This window comes from Salmo salar, chromosome 18 (assembly GCF_965601325.2).
Source record: "Salmo salar chromosome 18, fSalSal1, whole genome shotgun sequence".
Lineage (NCBI taxonomy): Eukaryota > Metazoa > Chordata > Actinopteri > Salmoniformes > Salmonidae > Salmo > Salmo salar.
Window position 1 is genome coordinate 45,513,657 of NC_138308.1, and position 26,155 is coordinate 45,539,811.

Genomic DNA, 26,155 nt, shown 5'->3' on the forward strand with positions numbered 1-26,155 from the left:
TAGGAGACTACTGCTGTACAAGGCCAGTGTTCCCTCTGTATAGTATAGGAGACTACTGCTGTACAAGGTCAGTGTTCCCTCTGTATAGGAGACTACTGCTGTACAAGGCCAGTGTTCCCTCTGTATAGTATAGGAGACTACTGCTGTACAAGGCCAGTGTTCCCTCTGTATAGTATAGGAGACTACTGCTGTACAAGGCCAGTGTTCCCTCTGTATAGGAGACTACTGCTGTACAAGGCCAGTGTTCCCTCTGTATAGTATAGGAGACTACTGCTGTACAAGGCCAGTGTTCCCTCTGTATAGTATAGGAGACTACTGCTGTACAAGGCCAGTGTTCCCTCTGTATAGTATAGGAGACTACTGCTGTACAAGGCCAGTGTTCCCTCTGTATAGTATAGGAGACTACTGCTGTACAAGGTCAGTGTTCCCTCTGTATAGGAGACTACTGCTGTACAAGGCCAGTGTTCCCTCTGTATAGTATAGGAGACTACTGCTGTACAAGGTCAGTATTCCCTCTGTATAGTATAGGAGACTACTGCTGTACAAGGCCAGTGTTCCATCTGTATAGAAGACTACTGCTGTACAAGGTCAGTGTTCCCTCTGTATAGTATAGGAGACTACTGCTGTACAAGGCCAGTATTCCCTCTGTATAGTATAGGAGACTACTGCTGTACAAGGCCTGTGTTCCCTCTGTATAGTATAGGAGACTACTGCTGTACAAGGCCAGTATTCCCTCTGTATAGTATAGGAGACTACTGCTGTACAAGGCCAGTATTCCCTCTGTATAGTATAGGAGACTACTGCTGTACAAGGCCAGTGTTCCCTCTGTATAGTATAGGAGACTACTGCTGTACAAGGCCAGTGTTCCCTCTGTATAGTATAGGAGACTACTGCTGTACAAGGTCAGTGTTCCCTCTGTATAGGAGACTACTGCTGTACAAGGCCAGTGTTCCCTCTGTATAGTATAGGAGACTACTGCTGTACAAGGTCAGTGTTCCCTCTGTATAGGAGACTACTGCTGTACAAGGCCAGTGTTCCCTCTGTATAGTATAGGAGACTACTGCTGTACAAGGCCAGTGTTCCCTCTGTATAGTATAGGAGACTACTGCTGTACAAGGCCAGTGTTCCCTCTGTATAGGAGACTACTGCTGTACAAGGCCAGTGTTCCCTCTGTATAGTATAGGAGACTACTGCTGTACAAGGCCAGTATTCCCTCTGTATAGTATAGGAGACTACTGTGGTACAAGGTCAGTGTTCCCTCTGTATAGGAGACTACTGCTGTACAAGGCCAGTGTTCCCTCTGTATAGGAGACTACTGCTGTACAAGGCCAGTGTTCCCTCTGTATAGTATAGGAGACTACTGCTGTACAAGGTCAGTGTTCCCTCTGTATAGGAGACTACTGCTGTACAAGGTCAGTGTTCCCTCTGTATAGTATAGGAGACTACTGCTGTACAAGGTCAGTATTCCCTCTGTATAGGAGACTACTGCTGTACAAGGCCAGTGTTCCCTCTGTATAGTATAGGAGACTACTGCTGTACAAGGTCAGTGTTCCCTCTGTATAGGAGACTACTGCTGTACAAGGTCAGTGTTCCCTCTGTATAGTATAGGAGACTACTGCTGTACAAGGTCAGTATTCCCTCTTTATAGTATAGGAGACTACTGCTGTACAAGGTCAGTATTCCCTCTGTATAGTATAGGAGACTACTGCTGTACAAGGACAGTGTTCCCTCTGTATAGTATAGGAGACTACTGCTGTACAAGGCCAGTGTTCCCTCTGTATAGGAGACTACTGCTGTACAAGGTCAGTATTCCCTCTGTATAGGAGACTACTGCTGTACAAGGCCAGTGTTCCCTCTGTATAGTATAGGAGACTACTGCTGTACAAGGCCAGTGTTCCCTCTGTATAGTATAGGAGACTACTGCTGTACAAGGTCAGTGTTCCCTCTGTATAGGAGACTACTGCTGTACAAGGCCAGTGTTCCCTCTGTATAGTATAGGAGACTACTGCTGTACAAGGTCAGTATTCCCTCTGTATAGTATAGGAGACTACTGCTGTACAAGGCCAGTGTTCCATCTGTATAGAAGACTACTGCTGTACAAGGTCAGTGTTCCCTCTGTATAGTATAGGAGACTACTGCTGTACAAGGCCAGTATTCCCTCTGTATAGTATAGGAGACTACTGCTGTACAAGGCCTGTGTTCCCTCTGTATAGTATAGGAGACTACTGCTGTACAAGGCCAGTATTCCCTCTGTATAGTATAGGAGACTACTGCTGTACAAGGCCAGTATTCCCTCTGTATAGTATAGGAGACTACTGCTGTACAAGGCCAGTGTTCCCTCTGTATAGTATAGGAGACTACTGCTGTACAAGGCCAGTGTTCCCTCTGTATAGTATAGGAGACTACTGCTGTACAAGGCCAGTATTCCCTCTGTATAGTATAGGAGACTACTGTGGTACAAGGTCAGTGTTCCCTCTGTATAGGAGACTACTGCTGTACAAGGCCAGTGTTCCCTCTGTATAGGAGACTACTGCTGTACAAGGCCAGTGTTCCCTCTGTATAGTATAGGAGACTACTGCTGTACAAGGTCAGTGTTCCCTCTGTATAGTATAGGAGACTACTGCTGTACAAGGTCAGTATTCCCTCTTTATAGTATAGGAGACTACTGCTGTACAAGGTCAGTATTCCCTCTGTATAGTATAGGAGACTACTGCTGTACAAGGACAGTGTTCCCTCTGTATAGTATAGGAGACTACTGCTGTACAAGGCCAGTGTTCCCTCTGTATAGGAGACTACTGCTGTACAAGGTCAGTATTCCCTCTGTATAGGAGACTACTGCTGTACAAGGCCAGTGTTCCCTCTGTATAGTATAGGAGACTACTGCTGTACAAGGTCAGTATTCCCTCTGTATAGGAGACTACTGCTGTACAAGGCCAGTGTTCCCTCTGTATAGTATAGGAGACTACTGCTGTACAAGGCCAGTATTCCCTCTGTATAGGAGACTACTGCTGTACAAGGCCAGTGTTCCCTCTGTATAGTATAGGAGGCTACTGCTGTACAAGGTCAATGTTCCCTCTGTATAGGAGACTACTGCTGTACAAGGCCAGTGTTCCCTCTGTATAGGAGACTACTGCTGTACAAGGCCAGTATTCCCTCTGTATAGTATAGGAGACTACTGCTGTACAAGGCCAGTGTTCCCTCTGTATAGTATAGGAGACTACTGCTGTACAAGGTCAGTGTTCCCTCTGTATAGGAGACTACTGCTGTACAAGGCCAGTGTTCCCTCTGTATAGTATAGGAGACTACTGCTGTACAAGGCCAGTGTTCCCTCTGTATAGTATAGGAGATTACTGCTGTACAAGGTCAGTGTTCCCTCTGTATAGGAGACTACTGCTGTACAAGGCCAGTGTTCCCTCTGTATAGTATAGGAGACTACTCCTGTACAAGGCCAGTGTTCCCTCTGTATAGTATAGGAGACTACTGCTGTACAAGGCCAGTGTTCCCTCTGTATAGTATAGGAGACTACTGCTGTACAAGGCCAGTGTTCCCTCTGTATAGGAGACTACTGCTGTACAAGGCCAGTGTTCCCTCTGTATAGTATAGGAGACTACTGCTGTACAAGGCCAGTGTTCCCTCTGTATAGGAGAGTACTGCTGTACAAGGCCAGTGTTCCCTCTGTATAGTATAGGAGACTACTGCTGTACAAGGTCAGTGTTCCCTCTGTATAGTATAGGAGACTACTGCTGTACAAGGCCAGTGTTCCCTCTGTATAGGAGACTACTGCTGTACAAGGCCAGTGTTCCCTCTGTATAGTATAGGAGACTACTGCTGTACAAGGTCAGTATTCCCTCTGTATAGTATAGGAGACTACTGCTGTACAAGGCCAGTATTCCCTCTGTATAGTATAGGAGACTACTGCTGTACAAGGTCAGTGTTCCCTCTGTATAGTATAGGAGACTACTGCTGTACAAGGCCAGTGTTCCCTCTGTATAGGAGACTACTGCTGTACAAGGTCAGTATTCCCTCTGTATAGGAGACTACTGCTGTACAAGGCCAGTGTTCCCTCTGTATAGTATAGGAGACTACTGCTGTACAAGGTCAGTATTCCCTCTGTATAGGAGACTATTGCTGTACAAGGCCAGTGTTCCCTCTGTATAGTATAGGAGACTACTGCTGTACAAGGTCAGTATTCCCTCTGTATAGGAGACTACTGCTGTACAAGGCCAGTGTTCCCTCTGTATAGTATAGGAGACTACTGCTGTACAAGGTCAGTATTCCCTCTGTATAGGAGACTACTGCTGTACAAGGCCAGTGTTCCCTCTGTATAGTATAGGAGACTACTGCTGTACAAGGCCAGTATTCCCTCTGTATAGGAGACTACTGCTGTACAAGGCCAGTGTTCCCTCTGTATAGTATAGGAGGCTACTGCTGTACAAGGTCAATGTTCCCTCTGTATAGGAGACTACTGCTGTACAAGGCCAGTGTTCCCTCTGTATAGGAGACTACTGCTGTACAAGGCCAGTATTCCCTCTGTATAGTATAGGAGACTACTGCTGTACAAGGCCAGTGTTCCCTCTGTATAGTATAGGAGACTACTGCTGTACAAGGTCAGTGTTCCCTCTGTATAGGAGACTACTGCTGTACAAGGCCAGTGTTCCCTCTGTATAGTATAGGAGACTACTGCTGTACAAGGCCAGTGTTCCCTCTGTATAGTATAGGAGATTACTGCTGTACAAGGTCAGTGTTCCCTCTGTATAGGAGACTACTGCTGTACAAGGCCAGTGTTCCCTCTGTATAGTATAGGAGACTACTCCTGTACAAGGCCAGTGTTCCCTCTGTATAGTATAGGAGACTACTGCTGTACAAGGCCAGTGTTCCCTCTGTATAGTATAGGAGACTACTGCTGTACAAGGCCAGTGTTCCCTCTGTATAGGAGACTACTGCTGTACAAGGCCAGTGTTCCCTCTGTATAGTATAGGAGACTACTGCTGTACAAGGCCAGTGTTCCCTCTGTATAGGAGAGTACTGCTGTACAAGGCCAGTGTTCCCTCTGTATAGTATAGGAGACTACTGCTGTACAAGGTCAGTGTTCCCTCTGTATAGTATAGGAGACTACTGCTGTACAAGGCCAGTGTTCCCTCTGTATAGGAGACTACTGCTGTACAAGGCCAGTGTTCCCTCTGTATAGTATAGGAGACTACTGCTGTACAAGGTCAGTATTCCCTCTGTATAGTATAGGAGACTACTGCTGTACAAGGCCAGTATTCCCTCTGTATAGTATAGGAGACTACTGCTGTACAAGGTCAGTGTTCCCTCTGTATAGTATAGGAGACTACTGCTGTACAAGGTCAGTATTCTGATATATACAGAGCTCAGACATACAGATAGATACAGAGCCCAGACATACAGATAGATACAGAGCCCAGACATACAGATATATACAGAGCCCAGACATACAGATAGATACAGAGCCCAGACATACAGATAGATACAGAGCCCAGACATACAGATAGATACAGAGCCCAGACATACAGATAGATACAGAGCCCAGACATACAGATAGATACAGAGCCCAGACACACAGATAGATACAGAGCCCAGACATACAGATAGATACAGAGCCCAGACATACAGATAGATACAGAGCCCAGACATACAGATAGATACAGAGCCCAGACATACAGATAGATACAGAGCCCAGACATACAGATAGATACAGAGCCCAGACATACAGATAGATACAGAGCCCAGACATACAGATAGATACAGAGCCCAGACACACAGATAGATACAGAGCCCAGACACACAGATAGATACAGAGCCCAGACACACAGATAGATACAGAGCCCTATTGAGACTGACCCAGTTATAACAGGTCCTGGAACTATAGAGACTGACCCAGTTATAACAGGTCCTGGAACTATTGAGAGATAACCAGTTATAACAGGTCCTGGAACTATTGAGACATACCCAGTTATAACAGGTCCTGGAACTATTGAGACATACCCAGTTATAACAGGTCCTGGAACTATTGAGACAGACCCAGTTATAACAGGTCCTGGAACTATTGAGACATAACCAGTTATAACAGGTCCTGGAACTATTGAGAGATAACCAGTTATAACAGGTCCTGGAACTAATGAGACATAACCAGTTATAACAGGTCCTGGAACTATTGAGAGATAACCAGTTATAACAGGTCCTGGAACTATTGAGAGATAACCAGTTATAACAGGTCCTGGAACTATTGAGAGATAACCAGTTATAACAGGTCCTGGAACTAATGAGACATAACCAGTTATAACAGGTCCTGGAACTATTGAGACTGACCCAGTTATAACAGGTCCTGGAACTATTGAGAGATAACCAGTTATAACAGGTCCTGGAACTATTGAGACATAACCAGTTATAACAGGTCCTGGAACTATAGAGACTGACCCAGTTATAACAGGTCCTGGAACTATTGAGAGATAACCAGTTATAACAGGTCCTGGAACTAATGAGACATAACCAGTTATAACAGGTCCTGGAACTATTGACACATAACCAGTTATAACAGGTCCTGGAACTATTGAGAGATAACCAGTTATAACAGGTCCTGGAACTATTGACACATAACCAGTTATAACAGGTCCTGGAACTATTGACACATAACCAGTTATAACAGGTCCTGGAACTATTGAGACATACCCAGTTATAACAGGTCCTGGAACTATTGAGACATAACCAGTTATAACAGGTCCTGGAACTATTGAGACAGACCCAGTTATAACAGGTCCTGGAACTATTGAGACATAACCAGTTATAACAGGTCCTGGAACTATTGAGACTGACCCAGTTATAACAGGTCCTGGAACTATTGAGACATAACCAGTTATAACAGGTCCTGGAACTATTGAGACTGACCCAGTTATAACAGGTCCTGGAACTATTGAGAGATAACCAGTTATAACAGGTCCTGGAACTATTGAGACATACCCAGTTATAACAGGTCCTGGAACTATTGACACATAACCAGTTATAACAGGTCCTGGAACTATTGACACATAACCAGTTATAACAGGTCCTGGAACTATTGACACATAACCAGTTATAACAGGTCCTGGAACTATTGACACATAACCAGTTATAACAGGTCCTGGAACTATTGAGACATACCCAGTTATAACAGGTCCTGGAACTATTGAGACATAACCAGTTATAACAGGTCCTGGAACTATTGAGACAGACCCAGTTATAACAGGTCCTGGAACTATTGAGACATAACCAGTTATAACAGGTCCTGGAACTATTGAGACTGACCCAGTTATAACAGGTCCTGGAACTATTGAGACATAACCAGTTATAACAGGTCCTGGAACTATTGAGACTGACCCAGTTATAACAGGTCCTGGAACTATTGAGACTGACCCAGTTATCACAGTTCCTGGACCTATTTTACAACATAATGTGTCATTTTGAAATGCTTTTTATTGACAATTTCAGATGTAGTATATTCCCATGTTTCTATGTTAAGGACATGTATGTGCTACAGTGGTCCGAGGTAACAGCGTGTGGGGGAGTTGCTACTGACTCAACTAATACAAAGGGCCACATGTGTGATGATGGACAGGGCTGGCCTATAGGGTTCACCTTACAGAGACAGAGGTTTATCTTTGGGATGTCACAAAGCAGTGGACTGTTTGTTGATGTGTTCTGTTACACAAACTACAGTAAAAGCTTCTCCGCTATATGAAGATGGATGAGATGAGGCTTTACAGTCACCCTCAGAGGATCTCCTCTGATATTAACCACCTTCATCATCACCACAGGAAGACAGAGAGAGGAGAGAGAGACAGAGACAGAGGGAGAGAGACACACAGGAAGACAGAGAGGAGAGAGACAGAGACAGAGGGAGAGAGACACACAGAGAGACAGAGAGAGGAGAGAGAGACAGAGAGAGGGAGAGAGACACACAGAGAGACACACACACAGAGAGAGACACACACAGAGAGAGAGAGAGACAGAGAGAGAGAAATTAAGGGAGGATAGAGGGTGGATAGAGAGGGAGTAGGGGAGAGAGCAACACAGAAAAAGTAGGAGAGGAGGGAGGGGGAAAGGGTGGAGAAAAAGAGAGGAGGGGAAGAGTGAGAGAGAGAGAGACAGAAAGTTAAATAGAGAAAAAGTGATGAGGGGGAAAGAGAAAAGGTGAGAAAAAGAGAGCGAAGGAGACAGAGAGAGAGAGCTTGAAGGAGAGAAAGTGCTGTGGCAAGATCCACACCGTTTCCCAGGATACCCGTGTCTTTTTATAGTATCATCATCAGGAAGAGGATGATATAACAGCACAGTGGTGGCATGGCAACAGATTAGAATACGGTTACCCTAGGTGACAGAATCCTGTTAGGTTACCGCAGATAGAAGACCTGCACATTCCATTACACCTCATGATGCTGAGACAGGCCTTTAATCTGACTCTACACATATGGTTTGGCCTGGCAACGCCAACACATTCCATAACACCTCATGATGCTGAGACAGGCCTTTAATCTGACTCTACACATATGGTTTGGCCTGGCAACGCCAACACATTCCATAACACCTCATGATGCTGAGACAGGCCTTTAATCTGACTCTACACATATGGTTTGGCCTGGCAACGCCAACACATTCCATAACACCTCATGATGCTGAGACAGGCCTTTAATCTGACTTAACGCATATGGTTTGGCCTGGCAACGCCAACACATTCCATAACACCTCATGATGCTGAGACAGGCCTTTAATCTGACTCTACACATATGGTTTGGCCTGGCAACGCCAACACATTCCATAACACCTCATGATGCTGAGACAGGCCTTTAATCTGACTCTACACATATGGTTTGGCCTGGAAACGCCAACACATTCCATAACACCTCATGATGCTGAGACAGGCCTTTAATCTGACTCTACACATATGGTTTGGCCTGGCAACGCCAACACATTCCATAACACCTCATGATGCTGAGACAGGCCTTTAATCTGACTCTACACATATGGTTTGGCCTGGCAACGCCAACACATTCCATAACACCTCATGATGCTGAGACAGGCCTTTAATCTGACTCTACACATATGGTTTGGCCTGGCAATGCCAACACATTCCATAACACCTCATGATGCTGAGACAGGCCTTTAATCTGACTCTACACATATGGTTTGGCCTGGCAACGCCAACACATTCCATAACACCTCATGATGCTGAGACAGGCCTTTAATCTGACTCTACACATATGGTTTGGCCTGGCAATGCCAACACATTCCATAACACCTCATGATGCTGAGACAGGCCTTTAATCTGACTCTACACATATGGTTTGGCCTGGCAACGCCAACACATTCCATAACACCTCATGATGCTGAGACAGGCCTTTAATCTGACTCTACACATATGGTTGGCCTGGTAAAGCCAACACAATACCACTTGGTACACGTAGGTAAATGACCTCAGAGGACCCGTGATACAGAGGGTTTCTGATTGGACACATTATGGACCCTGCTCAGCTCGAGGATTAGGTATGTGTACCAAATATCACCCTTTCACCCTAAGGGCTCTGGTCAACAGTAGTGCGCTATGGGAAGGGTGTATGTTACTGTAACTACTGCTTCACTTAACTATACTGTCCTGCTTCTACTGCTATGAACTGATGCTGTCCTGTACTCTAGTACAGTATACTGTAGTGTAACTAAGCTGCTCTCCTGTACTCTAGTACAGTATACTGTAGTGTAACTAAGCTGCTCTCCTGTACTCTAGTACAGTATACTGTAGTATAACTAAGCTGCTCTCCTGTACTCTAGTACAGTATACTGTAGTGTAACTAAGCTGCTCTCCTGTACTCTAGTACAGTATACTGTAGTGTAACTAAGCTGCTCTCCTGTACTCTAGTACAGTATACTGTAGTGTAACTAAGCTGCTCTCCTGTACTCTAGTACAGTATACTGTAGTGTAACTAAGCTGCTCTCCTGTACTCTAGTATTAGTACAGGGTAGTAGAGTATACTGTAGTATAACTAAGCTGCTCTCCTGTACTCTAGTATTAGTACAGGGTAGTAGAGTATACTGTAGTATAACTAAGCAGCTGTCCTGTACTCTAGTACAGTATACTGTAGTATAACTAAGCTGCTCAATTGTACTCTAGTATTAGTACAGGGTAGTAGAGTATACTGTAGTATAACTAAGCTGCTGTCCTGTACTCTAGTACAGTATACTGTAGTATAACTAAGCTGCTGTCCTGTACTCTAGTATTAGTACAGGGTAGTAGAGTATACTGTACTATAACTAAGCTGCTGTCCTGTACTCCAGTATTAGTACAGGTTAGTAGAGTATACAGTCGTGGCCAAAAGTTGAGAATGACACAAATATTAATTTCCACAAAGTTTGCTGCTTCAGTGTCTTTAGATATTTTTGTCAGATGTTACTATGGAATACTGAAGTATAATTACAAGCATTTCATAAGTGTCAAAGGCTTTTATTGACAATTACATGAAGTTGATGCAAAGAGTCAATATTTGCAGTGTTGACCCTTCGTTTTCAAGACCTCTGCAATCCGCCCTGGCACGCTGTCAATTAACTTCTGGGCCACATCCTGCTGTTCTACTCCAGTGTTTATATGATCCCATGTTCTACAGTAACTACACTGACCCATATGCTGTCTATTTACAGTAACTACACTGACCCATATGCTGTCTATCTACAGTAACTACACTGACCTATATGCTGTCTATTTACAGTAACTACACTGACCCATATGCTGTCTATCTACAGTAACTACACTGACCCATATGCTCTCTATCTACAGTAACTACACTGACCCATATGCTGTCTATCTACAGTAACTACACTGACCCATAATGCTGTCTATCTACAGTAGCTACACTGACCCAAAATGCTGTCTATCTACAGTAACTACACTGACCCAAAATGCTGTCTATCTACAGTAACTACACTGACCCATAATGCTGTCTATCTACAGTAACTACACTGACCCATAATGCTGTCTATCTACAGTAACTACACTGACCCATAATGCTGTCTATCTACAGTAACTACACTGACCCATATGCTGTCTATCTACAGTAACTACACTGACCAATAATGCTGTCTATCTACAGTAACTACACTGACCCATAATGCTGTCTATCTACAGTAACTACACTGACCCATAATGCTGTCTATCTACAGTAACTACACTGACCCATAATGCTGTCTATCTACAGTAACTACACTGACCCATAATGCTGTCTATCTACAGTAACTACACTGACCCAAAATGCTGTCTATCTACAGTAACTACACTGACCCATAATGCTGTCTATCTACAGTAACTACACTGACCCATAATGCTGTCTATCTACAGTAACTACACTGACCCATAATGCTGTCTATCTACAGTAACTACACTGATCCATATGCTGTCTATCTACAGTAACTACACTGACCCATAATGCTGTCTATCTACAGAAACTACACTGACCCATAATGCTCTCTATCTACAGTAACTACACTGACCCATAATGCTGTCTATCTACAGTAACTACACTGACCCATAATGCTGTCTATCTACAGTAACTACACTGACCCATGTGCTGTCTATTTACAGTAACTACACTGACCCATAATGCTGTCTATCTACAGTAACTACACTGACCCATAATGCTGTCTATCTACAGTAACTACACTGACCCATAATGCTGTCTATGATAGGTTTACAGATCATGTGCTATTTGTCATGTTCCTGTGGGTCTTCTGTAGCTCAGTTGGTAGAATGACTCTTGCAACGCCGTGATAGTGAGTTCGATTCCCGGGACCATCCGTGTGTAAAACGCATAACACTTTGGATGAAAGAGTCTGCTAAATGACACATATTATTATTATATTACTGCGTGTTCATCCTGTGCTGCCCTACCAAGCAAACAGGCAGTAACTGCTAATTTGTTACAATGTCATTTTTACTACATTATATACATGTTTAATCATGTGGACAAGTATCCTGCCTCTATTGTATTGTGTTCAGGAGACAAAAGGGGGGCCATGTTAGTAGAAACTGCATAAAGTTACTGTGAAACCAAGGTACCACAACAGAAGAGAACTGTAAATCCCTGTCACCACGGCAACGGCAGCAGAAAACAAGTCTGACCTGGTGTTTCTGTTTAAACGCTGACTAAAACTAAAGCAGTGAAGTGAGGTGTCTGACCTGGTGTTTCTGTTTAAACGCTGACTAAAACTAAAGCAGTGAAGTGGGGTGTCTGACCTGGTGTTTCTGTTTAAACGCTGACTAAAACTAAAGCAGTGAAGTGGGGTGTCTGACCTGGTGTTTCTGTTTAAACGCTGACTAAAACTAAAGCAGTGAAGTGGGGTGTCTGACCTGGTGTTTCTGTTTAAACGCTGACTAAAACTAAAGCAGTGAAGTGGGGTGTCTGACCTGGTGTTTCTGTTTAAACGCTGACTAAAACTAAAGCAGTGAAGTGGGGTGTCTGACCTGGTGTTTCTGTTTAAACGCTGACTAAAACTAAAGCAGTGAAGTGGGGTGTCTGACCTGGTGTTTCTGTTTAAACGCTGACTAAAACTAAAGCAGTGAAGTGAGGTGTCTGACCTGGTGTTTCTGTTTAAACGCTGACTAAAACTAAAGCAGTGAAGTGAGGTGTCTGACCTGGTGTTTCTGTTTAAACGCTGACTAAAACTAAAGCAGTGAAGTGAGGTGTCTGACCTGCTGTTTCTGTTTAAACGCTGACTAAAACTAAAGCAGTGAAGTGAGGTGTCTGACCTGGTGTTTCTGTTTAAACGCTGACTAAAACTAAAGCAGTGAAGTGGGGTGTCTGACCTGGTGTTTCTGTTTAAACGCTGACTAAAACTAAAGCAGTGAAGTGAGGTGTCTGACCTGGTGTTTCTGTTTAAACGCTGACTAAAACTAAAGCAGTGAAGTGGGGTGTCTGACCTGGTGTTTCTGTTTAAACGCTGACTAAAACTAAAGCAGTGAAGTGGGGTGTCTGACCTGGTGTTTCTGTTTAAACGCTGACTAAAACTAAAGCAGTGAAGTGGGGTGTCTGACCTGGTGTTTCTGTTTAAACGCTGACTAAAACTAAAGCAGTGAAGTGGGGTGTCTGACCTGGTGTTTCTGTTTAAACGCTGACTAAAACTAAAGCAGTGAAGTGGGGTGTCTGACCTGGTGTTTCTGTTTAAACGCTGACTAAAACTAAAGCAGTGAAGTGGGGTGTCTGACCTGGTGTTTCTGTTTAAACGCTGACTAAAACTAAAGCAGTGAAGTGGGGTGTCTGACCTGGTGTTTCTGTTTAAACGCTGACTAAAACTAAAGCAGTGAAGTGGGGTGTCTGACCTGGTGTTTCTGTTTAAACGCTGACTAAAACTAAAGCAGTGAAGTGGGGTGTCTGACCTGGTGTTTCTGTTTAAACGCTGACTAAAACTAAAGCAGTGAAGTGGGGTGTCTGACCTGGTGTTTCTGTTTAAACGCTGACTAAAACTAAAGCAGTGAAGTGGGGTGTCTGACCTGGTGTTTCTGTTTAAACGCTGACTAAAACTAAAGCAGTGAAGTGGGGTGTCTGACCTGGTGTTTCTGTTTAAACGCTGACTAAAACTAAAGCAGTGAAGTGAGGTGTCTGACCTGCTGTTTCTGTTTAAACGCTGACTAAAACTAAAGCAGTGAAGTGGGGTGTCTGACCTGGTGTTTCTGTTTAACCGCTGACTAAAACTAAAGCATCAACCACTCAGATGACTAAACCACCTGCACAACAGGAAACTGTCACAGTATTAACGGTCCTTCATCAACCACTCAGATGACTAAAATCACGTCAAAGTCAAACAGAGGGAAAGTCAACAGCACACATTGCAAAATTCTAATTGGAGGGGAAAAGAGAAACTTCCACCCCAAATCTGTCAACTCAAAAGAATATTATTTTCTGAAGGTACATTGCAAAAGAGGTTAGGACTCCACAGAGATCCCAGGAGGAAGATATGTCGAGCATGTCAACGCTCTAAAAATAAAATGACGCCAAATGTGTGTGTGTTTGAGCGTGAGAGAGTGCATGCCTCTGTGTCTCTATGTGTGCGTGTCTCTGAGTGTGTGTGTGAGTGCGAGTGTACATGCCTCTGTGTCTCTATGTGTGTGTGTCTCTGTGTGTGTGTGTGTGAGTGCGAGTGTGCATGCCTCTGCGTCTCTGTATGTGTGCGTGAATGGAGCTAATATAAATATATTTCTGTATGAGTCACCTAGCCTAGGGAACGAGGTAGTCATCTACTCTGTATGAGTCACCTAGCCAAGGGAACGAGGTAGTCATCTACTCTGTATGAGTCACCTAGCCTAGGGAACGAGGTAGTCATCTACTCTGTATGAGTCACCTAGCCTAGGGAACGAGGTAGACATCTACTCTGTATGAGTCACCTAGCCTAGGGAACGATGTAGACAACTACTCTGCCCTACCTCGAGCTCACCTAGCCCGCCTAGGGAACGAGGTAGACATCTACTCTGTATGAGTCACCTAGCCTAGGGAACGAGGTAGACATCTACTCTGTATGAGTCACCTAGCCTAGGAAACGAGGTAGACATCTACTCTGTATGAGTCACCTAGCCTAGGGAACGAGGTAGATATCTACTCTGTATGAGTCACCTAGCCTAGGGAACGAGGTAGACATCTACTCTGTATGAGTCACCTAGCCTAGGGAACGAGGTAGACATCTACTCTGTATGAGTCACCTAGCCTAGGGAGCGTGGTAGACATCTACTCTGTATGAGTCACCTAGGGAACGAGGTAGACATCTACTCTGTATGAGTCACCTAGGGAACGAGGTAGACATCTACTCTGTATGAGTCACCTAGGGAACGAGGTAGACATCTACTCTGTATGAGTCACCTAGGGAACGAGGTAGACATCTACATCTACTTACTAGACCAGACAAGTTCAACCTTTTCACTCGTGAGTTCCAGTAAAAAAAAAAAAATGTATGCGTGTGATGTCAGAATGCCCTCACTGTTCCAAAATGTGATCGTTATGCAACAGGGCAGTTATGCCGTGTTCAAAACAACTGGGAACTCGGAAAAATACAAGGTAAAATCATGCCGTCAGTGATCTTCAGGTCGAAAAGTCGGAGCTCTAGAAAAGAGGCCTGAGTTCCCGAGTTGTAATTCCGAGTTGGATGACCGTTCAAAACGATTTTTCCTAGTTGGAGCAAATGTTTTCCTCCAGAGTTCCCAGTTGTTTTGAATGCACTGAAGTCAAAGATTTCCAATTTATGCTTGAGGCGGACAAACTTCTCTCTTTGACGAGAGTCCAAGCACTCCCCCAGTGTTTCCCCAGATAAAGTACTTGCACAAACCCGCCCCCCCGGCACATTATCCATCTGGTGCCCACATTGCCTTCATTGTTGTTTTCCTTACTACTACTAATAATAATAACTGTTCCTATCAAACACATGCTCATTATAGTTTCTGTACATGGTGTTGTCGTTTCTACTCTAGCACACCATAGAAGTAGTAGACAACACTACTACAACACAGTGTGCTAGCAGTGTGACGCCATGTTTGTTGACATCATACAACGCATTCTGGTTGTCACGGAAATGTCTGTCAGACCAAAGACGTTTCAACAAAACGAGATGAAGGAATGGTTCCCTCGACTGACTTAGAATGTAACTATTGTTACTCAGGGTTGCCAGGTCAGACCCCCCTTTCAAGGAGTTTTATGTAGCTTATAATCTTCTCCTGTGTTTGCCCCCAATTCATTGATAAATCCCCCATCATAGTAATATTTCCTGCATCGTATCGCCCCCACAATAGCTTCCCCCATTTCTACCCTCCATGGACTTAAAATCCCCCACAAATGAAATGAACTCTCCCACAAACCTCTATAAAATGGTTTAACCAAAATCTGCCAAACCACTGTAATAAGTACAGTCATGGCCAAAAGTTTTGAGAATGACACAAATATTAATTTTCACAAAGTCTGCTGCCTCAGTTTGTATGATGGCAATTTGCATATACTACAGAATGTTATGAAGAGTGATCAAAGGAACTGAATCCCCCAAAAACATTTCCACTGCATTTCAGCCCTGCCACAAAAGGACCAGCTGACATCATGTCAGTGATTCTCTCGTTAACACAGGTGTGAGTGTTGACGAGGACAAGGCTGGAGATCACTCTGTCATGCTGATTGAGTTTGTATAACAGACTGGAAGCTTCAAAAGGAGGGTGGTGCTTGGAATTATTGTTCTTCCTCTGTCAACCATGGTTACCTGCAAGGAAACACGTGCCATCATCATTGCTTTGTACAAAAAGGGCTTCACAGGCAAGGATATTGCTGCCAGTAAGACTGCACCTAAATCAACCATTTATCGGATCATCAAGAACTTCAAGGAGAGTTGTTGTGAAGATGGCTTCAGAGCGCCCAAGAAAGTCCAGTAAGCGCCAGGACCGTCTCCTAAAGTTGATTCAGCTGCGGGATTGGTGCACCACCAGTACAGAGCTTGTTCAGGAATGGCAGCAGTCAGGTGTGAGTGCATCTGCACGCACAGTGAGGTGAATACTTTTGGAGGATGGCCTGGTGTCAAGAAGGGCAGCAAAGAAGCCACTTCTCTCCAGGAAAAACACCAGGGACAGACTGATATTCTGCAAAAGGTACAGGGATTGGACTGCTGAGGACTGGGGTAAAGTCATTTTCTCTGATGAATCCCCTTTCCGATTGTTTGGGGCATCCGGAAAAAAGCTTGTCTGGAGAAGACAAGGTGAGCGCTACCATCAGTCCTGTGTCATGCCAACAGTAAAGCATCCTGAGACCATTCATGTGTGCGGTTGCTTCTCAACCAAGGGAGTGGGCTCACTCACAATTTTGCCTAAGAACACAGCCATGAATAAAGAATGGTACCAACACATCCTCCGAGAGCAACTTCTCCCAACCATCCAGGAACAGTTTGGTGACGAACAACGCCTTTTCCAGCATGATGGAGCACCTTGCCATTAGGCAAAAGTGATAACTAAGTGGCTCGAGGAACAAAACATCGATATTTTGGGTCCATGGCCAGGAAACTCCCCAGATCTTAATCCCATTGAGAATTTGTGGTCAATCCTCAAGAGGCAAGTGGACAAACAAAAACCCACAAATTCTGACAAACTCCAAGCATTGATTATGCAAGAATGGGCTGCCATCAGTCAGGATGTGGCCCAGAAGTTAATTGACAGCATGCCAGGGCGGATTGCAGAGGTCTTGAAAAAGAAGGGTCAACACTGCAAATATTGACTCTTTGTATCAACTTCATGTAATTGTTAATAAAAGCCTTTGACACTTATGAAATGCTTGTACTTATACTTCAGTATTCCATAGTAACATCTGACAAAAATATCTAAAGACACTGAAGCAGCAAATTTCAGTGTCATTGTGTCATTCTCAAAACTTTTGGCCACGATTGTATATCGAAGATTTGCAATATGATGAAAAGTGGCCAAACTAAGTTCATATTTTTCATGCAATGGGTGCAACCATCTTTGACTTTGTTTATTTGCGTCTTATAGTGAATGGCATTCTGGGATTAGGGAGGTTTTTTTTCGGTTGTCAAACATAACCAAAATGGCTGCCATCATAAAGAATTTAGCTCCTGTTAGCTTAGCTGACACACATCTCTTTTTCTAAACAATATTACATTTCTCCCTTCTACTCACCAGAGATGTAGTAACATTACAAACAAGTCTAGCTGTTAGGTCGCCAATTTTTTTGTGTTTGTTTGTTTGTAAGTGCAACCTGTTATTTAAACTGGTTAATGGAATGAGTTAGGCTGTGGATGTGTTCTGTTTGATGCTTGGATGATGAAGTTCACATTTATCTTTTACAATAAAAAGTAGAATTGAGGAATAAGACCTTTCTTTCCCATCAGTGAAAAACATTTCAGACAACACTGCTGTTTATACACGTTTGTTAAATCATACGTTCTGTTGATGTTCTGTCCAATCACATGTTTGCGATGGTACGTTGCAGGGACCACTCAACAATGATCACAGATATGTGATCGTAGGCGTCAAAGGGTTAAGTGGGAGTACATGGTCATTGTAATTAATTACCACATTTTCTGCTCTAAACTATGTTGAAGATTGGCCTGTTGGAAACTACAATTCCCTACTACATGGCACAGTTCAGGATTGATCTGATTTATCTCTACAGAAACTACAACTCCCTATTACATGGCGTAGTTCAGGATTGATCTGATTTATCTCTACGGAAACTACAACTCCCTACTACATGGCGCAGTTCAGGTTTGATCTGATTTATCTCTACAGAAACTACAACTCCCTACTACATGGCACAGTTCAAGATTGATCTGATTTATCTCTACAGAAACTACAACTCCCTACTACATGGCACAGTTCAGGATTGATCTGATTTATCTCTACAGAAACTACAACTCCCTACTACATGACACAGTTCAGGATTGATCTGATTTATCTCTACAGAAACTGACCATCAAGCTCACAGAAAACAAAATCAAATGGAATTTAAATAATTTAACCGACGTCAGTCAATTACTTGTTAAAAAAACTAAAAAGAATCAACATTTCATTTCATCGCTGAGCACTAGAGGGTGTGTGTGTGGGTGTGTGCGTCATAGCCTGCTGTATTTCCAGTACACAACCAATTAGTGAACAACCATACACTAAAGCAGGCATGGAACATTCTATGCATCATTAGCTGAAATAACAAATTGTATGTGTGTGTGTGTGTGTGTGTGTGTGTGTGTGTGTGTGTGTGTGTGTGTGTGGTGTGTGTGTGTGTGTGTGTGTGTATGTATATACGCTGTGGATTCCCTGGAATAACAAAATGATCTTTTGTGTTTCTCCATAGATCGATACAGCATTCCTGACACCAGGTTTATATTTGGACAGTTAAAAACCGGAACATTAGAGCTTGTTTCATTCCCCGCGGCCATCACAATATTCCCAGGAACAAAGATGGTGTGAAAGAGAAGAGGAGAGGGAGAGAGAAGGAAGAGAAGAGGGAGAGAGAAGGAAGAGAAGAGGGAGAGAAAAGGAAGAGAAGAGGGAGAGAGAAGGAAGAGGGGGGAGAGAGAAGGAAGAGAAGAGGGAGAGAAAAGGAAGAGAAGAGGGAGAGAGAAGGAAGAGGAGAGGGAGAAAGAAGGAAGAGAAGAGGGAGAGAAAAGGAAGAGAAGAGGGAGAGAGAAGGAAGAGGGGGGAGAGGGAGAGAGAAGGAAGAGGGGGGAGGAGGAAGGGAAAGAAGGAGAGAAGGTTATTGATCTCAGAGGCTGTGCTACAATGAGCTGATTAAAGCTCTGCCGTGTGTGTCGGTGTGTAAACACTCCCTCCAGGCTTTCTGAGGGTGCAGAGCAGGCAGCAGAACCATGCTGTTATTTTACTCACTGGTTTCATTCCAAACGTTAACTTTGGAATAGAACGCTTTAAAACTGTAGAAAGCTTTAGAACTGTAGAATGCTTTAGAACTATAGAATGCTTTAAAACTGTAGAATGCTTTAGAACTGTAGAATGCTTTAGAACTATAGAATGCTTTAGAACTATAGAATGCAATAGAACTATAGAATGCTTTAGAACTATAGAATGCTTCAGAACTATAGAATGCTTCAGAACTATAGAATTCTTCAGAACTATAGAATGCTTCAGAACTGTAGAATGCAATAGAACTATAGAATGCTTTAGAACTATAGAATGCTTTAAAACTGTAGAATGCAATAGAACTATAGAATGCTTCAGAACTAAAGAATGCTTTAAAACTGTAGAATGCTTTAGAACTGTAGAATGCTTTAGAACTATAGAATGCTTCAAAACTATAGAATGCTTCAGAACTATAGAATGCTTCAGAACTCTACAGAACTCATACAATTCTAAATTAAACAATAAAATACAAGTTACAGTGCCTTCGGAAAGTATTCACATTCATTTACTCCTTTCCACATTTTGTTCTTCGACCTCATGGCTTGGTTTTTGCTCTGACATGCACTGGCAACTGTGGGACCTTATATAGACAGGTGTGTGCCTTTCCAAATCATGTCCAATCAATTGAATTTACCACAGGTGGACTCCAATCAAGCTGGAGGAACATCTTAAGGATGATCAATTGAAACAGGATGCACCTGAGCTCAATTTCAAGTTTCATAGCAAAGGGTCTGAATATTTATTTATGTAAATAAGGTATCAGTTCTTTTAATTTTTAATACATTTGTAAACTTTTCTAAAAACCAGTTTTTGATTTTTCATTATGGGGTATTGTGTGTAGATTGATGAGATTCAAAAAAATCTAATCCATTTTAGAATAAGGCTGTAACGTTACAAAATGTGGAAAAAGTCAAAGGGTCTGAATACTTTCCGAAGGCACTGTATATATAGGAACTAATAGACAACAAAAATAGTATTTACACACTTTTCACATTCATATCCTATTCTTACATACGGCCCAGTTAGAATCAATCTGTGACTCAATGTTTTTTCAATCTTGTTTTCAAAGCTAAACTAGTTTTTTTTGCCCGAGTAACCTCAGGCAATTACCTATTAGCTACGGGATAAGGCTTTTCACGCACGGCATAGCCTGTGTGTTCTGTTCTCAAAATAGATAACCCTCTTCAGAGACATTGTTCTGCTGCAGTGTTTTTACACTGGTGTCCACGGGGCCAGAAGAAAACGCCATGACATATACAACATACACAGTAATCTCCATCCTCCCAGCTTATTGTTCAGACAATAGTGAAAGGCAGGTTTTATACCATATAGACATACATATCAGTGGGGGCTGGTGGAGAGAGAAATCAGAGGACGGGATCCTTGTAAAGTGTTAAATACCTTTCCATTCATTTCATTGCAGCCATTACAATGAACCTGTCCTCCAATTTAAAGTGACACCTACCTCCACTGGTACACATGTGGGGTTAACCATTCTGATGGGTTGCCTAGATGCAGCTTAGTGTCAGTCTTAATAACTTCTTCGGGCTAGGGGGCAGTGTTCGGAAGTTCGGATGACTGACGTGCCCAAAGTAAACTGCCTGTTACTCAGGCCCAGAAGCTAGGATATGCATATAATTGGTAGCATTGGATAGAAAACACTCTGAAGTTTCTAAAACTGTTAGAATAAGACGCAGCTTAGTGTCAGTCCCCTTACGGTCTAAGGTCCCGGGGCTGGGTTTCTACTAAGCTAACATGTGGAATTGTTTTAAAATCAGCCAGGTCACCCGTGATACAAGTTAGTATTTGAAGTCCATCCTTGTCTGAGGACATGGGGAGATGACATGGAAACTGGCCACTAGGGACAACAGTGAGCGCTGTTACAGTGAAGTAAGTCCCGGTTTTGTTAGTGCATTATGGACGGGGATGGCGGATGGTCGTAAGCATCTGACCGGGAGACCCACGGAGCGGCGAACAATTGGCCCAGCGTCCTCCGGGTTAGGGGAGGGTTTGGGCCAGTCGGGATTTCCTTGTCTCATCGGGGCCTAGCGACTACTTGTGGTGGGTCGGGGGCCTGCAAGCTGACTTTGGTCGCCAGTTGGACGGTGTTTCCTCCAAAAAATTGGTGCGGCTGGCTTCAATATGAAGAATTTAAGTGATTAGGAAGCAGTGCGACCAATAAAAACAAAAGATTAAGATGGGCAAATGAACACAGACACTGGACAGAGGAACTCTGCCTAGAAGGCCAGCATCCCGGAGTCGCCTCTTCACTGTTGACTGAGACTGGTGTTTTGCGGGTACTATTTAATGAAGCTACCAGTTGACGACTTGTGAGGCGTCTGTTTCTCAAACTAGACACTCTAATGTACTTGTCCTCTTGCTCAGTTGTGCACCGGGGCCTCCCACTCCTCTTTCTATTCTGGTTAGCGCCAGTTTGTGCTGTTCTGTGAAGGGAGTAGTACAGAATGTTGTACAAGATCTTCAGTTTCTTGGCAATTTCTCGCATGGAATAGCCTTCATTTCTCAGAACAAGAATAGACTGACAAGTTTCAGAAGAAAGTTATTTGTTTCTGGACATTTTGAGCCTGTAATCGAACCCACAAATGCTGATGCTCCAGATACTCAACTAGTCTAAAGAAGGCCAGATTTATTGCTTCTTTAATCAGGACAACAGTTTTCAGCTGTGCTAACATAATTGCAAAATGGTTTTCTAATGATCAATTAGCCTTTTAAAATGATAAACTTGGATTAGCTAACACAACGTGCCATTGGAACACAGGAGTGACGGTTGCTGATAATGGGCCTCTGTACGCCTATGTAGATATTCCATTAAAAAAAATCAGCCGTTTCCAACTACAATAGTCATTTACAACATTAACAATGTCTACACTGTATTTCTGATAAATTTGATGTTATTTTAATAGACAAAAAAATGTGCTTTTCTTTCAAAAACAAGAACGTTTCTAACCTGTTTAGGATAGGGGGCAGTATTGACACGGCTGGATAAAAAACATACCCGATTTAATCTGGTTACCACTCCTACCCAGTAACTAGAATATGCATATACTTATTACATATGGATAGAAAACACCCTACATTTTCTAAAACTGTTTGAATGGTGTCTGTGAGTATAACAGAACTCAAATGGCAGGTCAAAACCTGAGAGATTCCTTTACAGGAAGTGGCCTGTCTGACCATTTCTTGAACTTCTTTTCCATCTCTATCATTTACTAAGGATCTCTGCTCTAACGTGACACTTCCCACGTCGTCCATAGGCGCTCAGAGCCCGGGAAAAAACAGAATGTCGTCATTCCAGCCCCAGGCTGAAACACATTATCGCCTTTCTCAAGTGGCCGATCAAGGGACACTGGCTTATGCGCGTGACCCCGACCGCCCCCGCCTTTGGGATTTTTTCCTCTGTTTGCCGAAAAGGAGATTCCCTGTCGGAATATTATCGCTTTTCTACGAGAAAAATGTCGTAAAAATTTATTTTAAACAGCGGTTGACATGCTTCGAAGTACGGTAATGGAATACTTAGAATTTTATTGTCACGAATTGCGCCATGCGCGCGACACTTCTTTACTATTTCGGATAGTGTCTGGAACGCACGAACAAAACGCCGCTATTCGGATATAACGATGGATTATTTTGGACCAAACCAACATTTGTTATTGAAGTAGCAGTCCTGGGTGTGCATTCTGACGAAGACAACAAAAGGTAATCAAACTTTTATAATAGTAAATATGATTATGGTGAGTGCTAAACTTGCCGGATGTCTAAATAGCGAGCCCGTGATGCCTGGGCTATGTACTTAGAATATTGCAAAATGTGCTTTCACCAAAAAGCTATTTTAAAATCGGACATATCGAGTGCATAGAGGAGGTCTGTATCTATAATTCTTAAAATAATTGTTATGCTTTTTGTGAACGTTTATCGTGAGTAATTTAGTAAAATGTTAGCGAATTCCCCGGAAGTATGCTAGTTCTGAACGTCACATGCTAATGTAAAAAGCTGGTTTTTGATATAAATATGAACTTGATTGAACAAAACATGCATGTATTGTATAACATAATGTCCTAGGGTTGTCATCTGATGAAGATCATCAAAGGTGAGTGCTGCATTTAGCTGTCTTCTGGGTTTTGGTGACATTATATGCTGGCTTGAAAAATGGGTGTCTGATTATTTCTGGCTTGGTACTCTGCTGACATAATCTAATGTTTTGCTTTCGTTGTAAAGCCTTTTTGAAATCGGACAGTGTGGTTAGATTAACGAGAGTCTTGTCTTTAAATGGCTGTAAAATAGTCATATGTTTGAGAAATTGAAGTAATAGGATTTTTAAGGTTTTGAAAATCGCGCCACAGGCTGGCAGTGGCTGTTACGTAGGTGGGACGAATTCGTCCCGCCTAGCCTAGAGAGGCTAAGTGACCCCACAATTTTTAACGGTAGTGTATGCGTGTGTCAGTCTAACCTGCCATGCGATGAGGTCTTTCAGTGTGTGTGTGTGTGTGTGTGTGTGTGTGTGTGTGTGTGTGTGTCAGTCAGTTGGGGAGGGTGTAACACTACCACACTCCACAGTCCTGGAGTGTGGTAGAGTGGTTTGTGTGCGCGTGAGTCTAACCTGCCATGCGATGAGGTCTTTCAGTTTCTCCAGTTTCTCCTGGTCCTCAGGGTGATCCCCCTGGTACTTCTCTGTGAAGAATGCCTGGAGAGAGGAGAGGAGAGGTGAGAGAGGGGAGGGAAGAGAGGAGAGAAGAGAGAGAGGAAAGTGGATAGGAGAGGAGAGAGGGTGGAGAGAGGAGAGAGGAGAAAGAGGGGAGAGGAGAGAGGGGGGGAGAGGAGAGAGGAGAGAGGAGAGGCGAGAGGAGGGGGGAGAGAGGAGAGGAGGAGAGAGAAGAGAGGGGGAGAGAGGAGAGAGGGGGAGAAAGGAGAGGGGGATAGAGGAGAGAGAGAGGAGAGGGGGAGAGAGGAGAGGGAGGAGAGAGGAGAGAAAGGGTGAAGAGGGGAGAGAGAGAGGGGAAGTCAGAACTCATTACAGAAACAATCTTTTGTCTTCTGTATGAAGGTTGTATTTTTCTACATGGGGAAGACATTCCAAACCACTATGATCAGAGAGTTCAAGCAAACTATGGTTGTTGTGTTGAGTTCACAATGAATAACTAAAGCTGTATTCATTAGCTAAGTAAGGTAGACCCACCCATGATGACCCACCCATGATGACACACACACACACACACACACACACACACACACACACACACACACACACACACACACACACACACACACACACACACACACACACACACACACACACACACACACACACACACACACACACACACACACACACTACCTTCTCGTAGTTGGTGAAACCGCCCATGACAGCGGGGTCCACGATACCGTTGAGCAGCATGGAGAGGGGGTTGATGGGAAGGTTGGAATCATTCAGGTGACGCTGCACCATGTTGCTGATCTTCTCATTGGTCAGTTGCATCGTCTCCATGGCATTCTCCAATGGGCTGATCTCCTCCTGAACACAGGAAGCAGGAAGTAAAAGAAGGTTATAAGTTCTGATTCATTTCAGGTTGAGGTCCATCTGTGAGTGAGAGACATTTTAACTCCAATCTACAGTATAACAACAGAGAGACAGAGGATTATAGAGAACATCTACCTGAGGGGTTCTGATGTCTGAATCTCTGGGACAGACGAGTGACGACAATGGTAGAACATTTTGTGGATTGTCCTGAGTAAATTACAGTTTTAAGATGTTTTTTCTCCAAAATTTAGAAGGATCAGTGTGACTGCCTGGCAGGGTGACAAATCTCCAATCTGCGCCTGGCTAGCCTCTTTAAGACCGGCATCAGATGGAAGGATTTAGAGAGACTATGGAATCCATTCATTCTGGATTGCTGACGTGGGAACATTGACTTTAAATGTCAATCACGCTGTTCCCACCTCATCTGGGTGACAATATACCGTGGGAGAAGGGCCCTGTAGTATAGCATGGTATACTATAGTATAATATTGTATGGTATTGTATAATATTGTATTATATTGTAGTATTGTATGGTATTGTATTGTATAGTATAGTATTGTACGGCATAGTATAATACGGTGTAGTATTGTATAGTATGGTATGGTATTGCAGGGTATAATATTATATTGAATGGTATAGTATTGTATACTATAGTACATTATATTATGGTATGGTATATTATTGTATTGCATAGTATGGTATAGTATTGTATAGTAGAGTATGGTATTGTATAGCATAGTATTGCATGGGATAGTATTGTATTGTATAGTATTGTATAGTATAGTATGATATAGTAGAGGACGGTATTGTATTGCATTGGATAGTATTGTATTGTATAGCATTGTATAGTATGATATAGTAAAGTATGGTATTGTATAGTATTGCATGGGATAGTATTGTATTGTATAGTATTGTGTAGTATAGTATGATATAGCAGAGTATGGTATGGTATAGTACGGTATGGTATAGTATAGCATTGTATGGTATTGTATAGCATAGTATTGTATGGTATTGTATGTTACTGTATAGTCCACTATAGTAGTATATAGTATAGTATTGTAAAGTATTGCATGGTATAGTATTGTATGGTATAGTATTGTATTACACTGTATAATATAGTATTGTACAGTTTAGTATGGTATGGTGTAGTGTAGTGTGGCATAGTATTGTATGGTATATTATAGTATGGTATAGTGTTGTAT

The 26,155-nt window shown here is 43.0% G+C and overlaps 1 protein-coding gene across 2 annotated transcripts in view; it reads right to left on the reverse strand.

The window, feature by feature from the left end:
* LOC106613940 (dedicator of cytokinesis protein 1) overlaps positions 1 to 26,155 on the reverse strand; it is a 733,517-nt gene that overhangs the window by 52,392 nt on the left and 654,970 nt on the right. For both annotated transcript variants that reach the window (XM_045701156.2, XM_045701155.2), the window contains exons 45-46: positions 24,771 to 24,947; positions 24,036 to 24,119 (exon numbers count right to left, since the gene is read on the reverse strand). In XM_045701156.2, coding sequence (XP_045557112.1) covers positions 24,036 to 24,119; positions 24,771 to 24,947 — 261 coding nt within the window. The remainder of the gene's footprint in view (positions 1 to 24,035; positions 24,120 to 24,770; positions 24,948 to 26,155) is intronic.